This window comes from Brassica napus, chromosome C3, assembly GCF_020379485.1.
Source record: "Brassica napus cultivar Da-Ae chromosome C3, Da-Ae, whole genome shotgun sequence".
Classification (NCBI taxonomy): Eukaryota; Viridiplantae; Streptophyta; class Magnoliopsida; order Brassicales; family Brassicaceae; genus Brassica; species Brassica napus.
Genome location: NC_063446.1, coordinates 59,731,060 through 59,738,679, shown reverse-complemented (window position 1 = coordinate 59,738,679; position 7,620 = coordinate 59,731,060). Strand labels below are relative to the sequence as shown.

Below are 7,620 nucleotides of genomic sequence, written 5' to 3'. Positions count from 1 at the left end.
TAATAAGGTAAAAAAGGTATATGGGCAACAAATTCACTCAACGGTAAAATGATTTTAGTCAATATTGGTCTTTTTAAAAGAAAAAAGAAGGAACAAAAATGGAAATGTTAGCTTAACATGTTTATCCAAAAAGAAAAATGGAAATGTTCGTATGATAGAGAAAATGGAAACTTAGCACGCTCGCCCTAACTCTCTCCCGATAGAGACTCCGCCGCACATCATCTCCCTCGGCGCCGGAGAGGCCTTTGGCCGCCGGCGTCGGGCCATTTCCACCACCGCTCGCTCCTCACCGTCCTCTGCTTCCTTTTTCGTGGTTCTCAGTCTCTGTTCCGTGGTCAGCGTCGTCTCTAACAACGCCGTCTCGTCGAGTTTCTCCGTCACCACCGCCCCTGTTCTCAGCTCCACCTACCTCCAGGTTCCCCCTCCGCCTCCGCTTCTAACAGTGATGAAAAGCTCCCACCTTTCCACACTTCCTGAGACCATCTCCAACCACGGTCGCTCTCCATTGCTAACACTCTCCGTGCTTCCGTTCCATCCCGGGATAGTCAAGCCTCGAACCTGCGGATCTATGCTTTCCATGAAAAATCTTCAGTTAGATCCGACGTATGCAGAGCCCCTTGAGCCAGATCTCCTTGTCAACCTCGTCTTGGGTTTTACGTCGCCGTCGCCAGTTCGGAGGTTGTGTCAGAGCACTCCTCTATCTCGTCTCTCCCCTTCGCCGGATCGAGTCACCAACTCCAGCCACCACCTCCATCCAACTCCCGCTAGCTTCCTCACATGTCTTTATGCCACCGATTATACACCCAACATTGAGGCAGCTCCATCCCACCAAGGTTTCTATGGAGCTAAGCTACATCGATTAGATCTTCGTCTCCTAGTTACCACCGGACCTATTGTGCAAGAGTGTTGTTTCGCCAGATTTCCTCACGAAGTTTTCACCATTGCGTCTCTATCACACTATGCCGTCTCAAGCATCGACGGTTCTTCGCAAAACCGGATTTGTGGCCTTCCCGATCTCCTCGTCGCTGGAACTATTGTGCAAGAGTGTGGACTCGCCAGATTTACTAACTCCATCACCGCTGCGATTCCATCACATTACGCCGTCTCAAGCATCGACGGTTCTTCACAACTATGCGACTTTCACACCGGAGTTGTTACACGGAGACCAATCCATCCCGAAGCTTTTTACCTCTTATCCGATGTTTTCTCACACACACTCTGGTTGAACGAGAGTGATGACTGTCTGCTTAGGTCTTCGGTTACAACTTGTTGGGCTCGACACGGTAATGTTGAGTTCCGAGTCTTGGACCCAATTAAACCTTCAGCTCTGTCATCAAACCTCATTTCCCCAAGCGCCTCTTTGGAGGTGAAGTTAGAGCTTGAGATTCACCTAGTCTATTCGGTAAGCCATGTTGGGTTTAAAGCTGATCGTACTTGTTTCAGCGCCAAATCAAGTCAAATAGGACTTAGTTCTCTCAATGTTGTCTACGGATCTGGAGCTTCTCACCTAAAGTTCTTGCCAATCAACATTCCAACCTCTTCGTATAGGTGTTTCAACGTCGTTTTCGACTATCAATTGTTCTTTCGAACAATCGCCATGGGAACAAAAGTGAAGCTTCTCTTTGGGTTTCTTCATTTCGCTGAGCGTGACTCGTCCCTAGATGGTTCTATCTCTAGTTTTTCTGTATTGTTTTCTAGTTTCATTCTACCGTCGAGCAGGGCTCCGGGACTTTCTGCTTCAGTTGTAAACGTTGCTCTTAGAACCTTTTATAATATAAGTTTGTGTTACAAAAAAAAAAAAAAGTCTACAAATAAGAGCCAGTTTCCTACTTCTTTCTCCACCAGTCTCCTACTTCTTTCTCCACCAAGAACTTTCAGCTATTTCGGTTCTTTTAGTTCTTCGTGCTTGCTTTTTTCTTTAGTTTGATTGCTTGATTGCAACCATGGCTGGCAAATATTATTTTACATTTCTGAAAAAAGCAATAATGAAGTCAGTTGAGAGTAACAAAAATGTTTCAACTGAGAAGTTACTGGAGTTGGAGTTGGGTCAGGCTACTGAGGCAGTGAAACTGGCAAATTTAGTGGCATTGGAAGAACAACTACCTTTGGAAAGTTTCGGTTTCAAAGTGGGAGAAAACTCACACAAAATTTATGCTGACAAACAAGGTATAACCTATCATCGTATGACGAAAAGTGGCATGGCATTTACAGAGCAGATTTTATACAAAGAACTTGAAATCTTCAACAAGATGACGAAAGAAGACAAGAAGGAAGAGCTTCCAAAAGATTCACTCAAAACAAAAATATCATGAAAATATCTGGAAAAGCAAATTAGTTGACCAGCATACATTACCTAAGACAGTGGAAAAAAAGCCAGAGAGAGAGAGTATACTTTTCAACATGCTCATTGACGGTCTCATGGAGAAGATCCCCGCTACAACAACATCTGCTGATTCAATAACCCAAAACTTGTGGTGGAGTTTTGCATCTGAGGTTGCAAGGGTTCTAGTAGACGGCGATAAAGATCTAGAAGAAACAGATGCCAGAGATCGTGACGGCAAAAAAATCATACATATCCTTGCTGTTGGTGACATACTTCACGAGTTTGAGTTGAGTACAAAGGGCATTACCTACAAACTCGAAGAAGAAGAAGAAGAAAAGCCATTGTTTAAGGGGTACGAAGAGATAGTTAGTGATTATTGAGGAGATTCAGGAACAAGAACCTGTGGGAGAGGAAGCTGAAGTTGATCCAGTTCAAGAGGAATATGAACGGAACATTGAAGCCATGGAGAACGAGGCAGATGATGAGGAACTTTGGAGCGGGGCTGGAAAGCAAACCATGTATAATCCCATTGATCCTTTTGGGATTCGGAAGGAGATGGAGCTGGAACGAAGAGAAAGGTTTGGCTGGATGAAGCAGAGATGAATGTTACAAGATTTGGGTGTGTTGAAGCAGGGGAAGCGAGTAGCAGTCACGGTAGCAAGCGACAGAGAGGCAGCGTGATTCAGAGCAGTGGTGAGGTTTGTAAGGAGGTGACTGAGACTACAGATGATCAGGGAGGCGCGGTGGGCCCAGAACCACCTCTTCCACCATGAGGACACTGGCTTGGAACTGTCGAGGTCTGCGCATTGACTCGACAGTTCGACGCCTCAAAGAGATAAATAGAAAATATCTCTTGGACATCATATGCCTGTCTGAAACGAAGCAACAAGATGACTACATCCGAGACATAGGAGCTCAACTTGGTATTTTCCCTTCTGTTATTGTAACACCTCAGGGTACTGGTGGTGGTTTGGTTATTTTTACTAGGCAGCATGTACAGTTATCTATTCTTAGTCAGTCATCAAATCTCGTTGATTGTAATGTTCAGTTAAATGGAATTCAGTTTCACTTTTCTTTTGTTTATGGTCACCCTAACCCTGCGTTGAGACACCATACATGGGAGAAGTTAATGAGATTGAGTTTTGGAAGAAGAAATCAACCGTGGATTATTCTTGGAGATTTCAATGAAATCTTAGGGAATCATGAGAAGAGGGGAGGAAGAATCAGACCTGAGGCCTCCTTTCAGGAATTTCGACAGATGGTTAGAACTTGTGACTTTACAGACATTATGACTGTTGGTAACAGATTTTCTTGGGCTGGAAAGAGAGGTCATCATCTAGTAGAATGCTGCCTTGATCGTGTTATGGCTAATAGTCAGTGGTTGAATCTATTCCCTGCTTCTGTAACAGAGTTTTTAGAGATTGAAGAATCTGATCATCGCCCCCTGGTGACATTTATATCAGCTGAAGAAGAACTTCCAAGACGGTACTTTAAGTTTGATAGTAGGATGGTAAATAGAGGGATTCCCTGAATCAGTTAGGAAAGGATGGAAGGGTTCTGGCCAGTCACAACTTCTACGAAAGGAAATCTCCATTTGGAAAAGACAAAACAAAACCAATGCTGCTGAGAAAATTGAGTCATTAAGAAGGCAACTGGATCAGGCCGTTGTAACGGCCAGTGTTACTACACAGGAGCAAAATGAAATTAAAGATCAATTACATCAGGCCTACCTTGAGGAAGAGATCACTAAGGCAAAAAGGATTCGTAATACTCTCACTACAATACAAGATGATGATGGAGTCATCTTCAGAGGTCAAAAGGACATCTCTAATGTACCGATTAAGTATTTCCAAAGTTTATATACATCGTCTCCTACTAACCAACAGCTCTATGAGAGTATATTTCAAGGTTTTGAGAAGCGTGTTACTGATGATATGAATCAAGACCTTATCAGGAGAGTAACAGAAGATGAAGTTAGAGAAGCAGTCTTTGATACGGGACCGAACCGAACACCGGGACCTGATGGCTTCTCAGCAGCTTTCTATCAAACGTTTTGGGAAGATATTAAAGATGATCTGATGCAAGAGGTATCATCTTTCTTTGAAGGGGATGGTCTGGATACAACACATAATCACACAAACCTGTGCCTTATCCCAAAGGTGTACCCGCCAACTGGTATGAAAGAGTTCAGACCTATTGCGTTATGTAATGTTGCTTATAAAATCTTCGCCAAGATTCTAGTTAACAGACTGAAGCAGCATCTGAACAACATCATCTCTGAGAATCAGAATGCTTTCATTCCTGGGCGTGTCATAACTGATAATATAGTTATAGCACACGAAGTTTTTCACAGTCTCAAGGCAAGAAAGAGGCAAGCTACTTCATATATGGCTGTGAAAACAGATATTGCAAAAGCTTATGATAGGCTCGAGTGGCGGTTTTTGGAGAAAAAAATGATGTATATGGGATTTGATGCTAAATGGATCAACTGGATAATGAACTGCATCTCAACAGTTTCATACTCCGTGATTATCAATGGAACTCCGGAAGGACACATAACACCACAGCGCGGCATCAGACAGGGAGATCCTTTGTCTCCCTATCTCTTCATATTATGTGCAGAAGTTCTCTCTCATATGATGAATAAAGCAATGAAGAATCGATCTTTGATGGGTATTAAGATAGCAATTAGAGCTCCTCCGGTTAATCATCTATTATTTTTCTGATGATTCTCTGTTCTTCTCATTGGCAAACATCAAGGCAGCAAAGAAACTGAAAAGAATTTTTGCGGAATATGAAGATATCTCTGGACAAGCAATCAACCTTACTAAGTCTTCAATAACGTTTGGATCGAAGGTTCGGGCAGTTGTGAAAACTCAAATGCGAAATGTATTGGGTATACATAATGAGGGAGGTATTGGAAAATACTTAGGACTGCCGGAGCAGTTTGGTGCTAAGAAGAGTGAGATGTTTGCTTTCATACTTGAAAGAGTCAGAGCTGTTACACAAGGTTGGAAACAACGTCATCTCTCTTTAGGAGGTAAAGAGACTCTGTTGAAAGCAGTAGCTCAAGCTATGCCTATATACTCGATGGGTGTTTTTAAATTACCTAAGGAAGTTTGTGATGCCATCAATAGTATATTGGCTCATTTCTGGTGGAGTACTGGAGATAGGAAAGGTCTACATTGGTATGCTTGGAAGAGGGTATGTATACCAAAAAGAGAAGGCGGGCTCGGAGTTAAAGATCTTCAACTATTCAATCAAGCCTTGTTAGGCAAGCAAGTCTGGAGAATTTTACAGAATCCTTCTTGTCTGATGGCTAGGATCCTTAAAGCTCGTTACTTCCCAGATTGTTGTATTCTTGAAGCTGGATCACAAAGAAAGGCTTCACATGGTTGGAAGTCAAATTCTATATGGAAAAGAGTTGATTAAATCAGGGATGAGGTATGTGATTGGAGATGGAACCTCCATTAATACTTGGACGGATTCTTGGATCCCGGATCATCCACCTAGACCTCCACGAGCTTTAGGTGAAATTGAGTTATCTTCTCGAGTAAGTCATCTACTCTTGCCCAATAAAAGTAATTGGGATGAAGCAAAATTACGAGAGCTGATAGTGGAAGAAGATGTGGAATGTATCAAGAATATTAAGGTTAGTGCTATAGCCCAACAAGATCTCTTAGGGTGGCACTACAATGAAGATGGCATTTATACGGTTCGGTCTGGTTATTGGCTGGCAACTCAAACTCTTCTTGTTAAAGGAGGAGGAGTTTGCATTTCCTTTGAAAGAAGACCATTGGTATCCATCATTGTCACTAGTGAGTTCCTTCTTTCTTTTCTTTTTTCTTTTTGTAGTTTACAATTCCTCCCAAGTTTAACGAACCAAAACTCAAACCCACATGCAAATCTGCGTTTACATTCTTATCACAGAAACTTAAATCCATAGACAAAAAAATATAAGATAGTTTTTCTTTAATTAAAATAAAACACAACAATAAGATTCTAAAAGCATAAATAGATTTTGAGAGTGAGAGTACACTATATTAGTAGTCTTTTTGAAATATAGTAAGGTAAAGAGGAAGGGAAAGGTCTTTGACAAAACTTCTGGTTAGTGTCGATCATGACAATGGCAAACTTGTGCTCTCTCAACATATAGACGCTGTTTTTGACTTTGCGGTTCGATTTAGATGGAATACAAATAGCTTCAGACTTGGAGAGTAAAATGCAGAGATGTCCAATGTCTTTGGTGTAAACAGCATTTCCTTCCTTGTCTATCTTCAACACAAGGAAATGATCCCATAAATTCAAAGTATTATTGGCAATGGGATGGCTTTCTGTGTACCACTTCACCATAAAAGTCTCATCAGTGTGTAACGACTCCACTAAGTAGTGTTGCTTCGTACAACAAGACTCTAATCTCTGCCACTTTTTCTCTGTCATTTCTGGAATTGGATCTTCATCGGGAAGCCGCAGCATCTGAATCTTTGGTTCCTTCATGTGTCTCCCAAGATTCCATGATCCGATGTAGTGGCCTCTAGAAGCGGGCATGGAGAACATGCCATCTCTCTTGGAGTACATTACATGGGAGGAGTAGAAGCTGGGGTCTGTGATTCTGATGTTGCTCCACTTGCAATCTCTCTGAGCAGGCGTGCACAAGCTTAGCTGAGGTCCCAAGAACTTTGAAGATGCAGTCTGCTGAGATATACTGTTTCAATTCGTGAAGTACTACAGAAGGTAGTACAGGCGTGCGTCATGAAGATGGAGCTGAATGGGAGTTTGGGTTTTGTGATTGCGTGAACTTGCTGAGCTTGGAAAAGGAAAGAGGATATATGTTTGAAGACATATGGACGTTTTCCATAAAGCAAAAGAGAGTTACTTAAAGATGAAGTTTTCCATTAAAGAAAATGGAAAGTTGTCTTAAGTGTATTTGGAAGACTTGGAGAGCGAGTTGAAGACGTGGAGAGCAAGTTCTGGTAGCTATATAAGGAGGGGCGTGCCTTATGAGACAGCTAGACCTCATAGAAGAGAGAGAGAGAGGTTTCCTTGGTGTGTGGTACTGCTTGGTGTCGAAGGACATTCTGAAGCATTGTCTGATGGAGTCCGATGTGGACTTAGTTTGGTGGCGTTTGAGTTGGCGCTTTGTGTGGTGGAGTTAGCCATCCTTTGTAGCTCGTGTGAGCTTTGTGTGTGCTTGGGTGATCAAGCGTTTTGGTGTTACTGGTGTGCGTTAGATGCTGACGTACTTGGTGAAGTACTTCCGAGAAGTGGAAGATTTTCAGCCTAGACTCAGGGGGAGT

General features: G+C 42.4%; 1 protein-coding gene across 1 annotated transcript; it reads right to left on the bottom strand.

The window, feature by feature from the left end:
• Nucleotides 1-6,361: 6,361 nt before the first annotated feature.
• LOC106378934 lies at nucleotides 6,362-6,901 on the bottom strand. The gene has a single exon (XM_013818982.2). The coding sequence runs from the start codon at nucleotides 6,899-6,901 to the stop codon at nucleotides 6,362-6,364; it is 540 nt and encodes a 179-aa protein (XP_013674436.2).
• Nucleotides 6,902-7,620: the final 719 nt, after the last annotated feature.

What these genes read in the sequence shown, in the direction of transcription:
- LOC106378934 (XM_013818982.2), bottom strand. Translation starts at nt 6,901, where the DNA reads ATGTACTCCAAGAGAGATGGCATGTTCTCCATGCCCGCTTCTAGAGGC.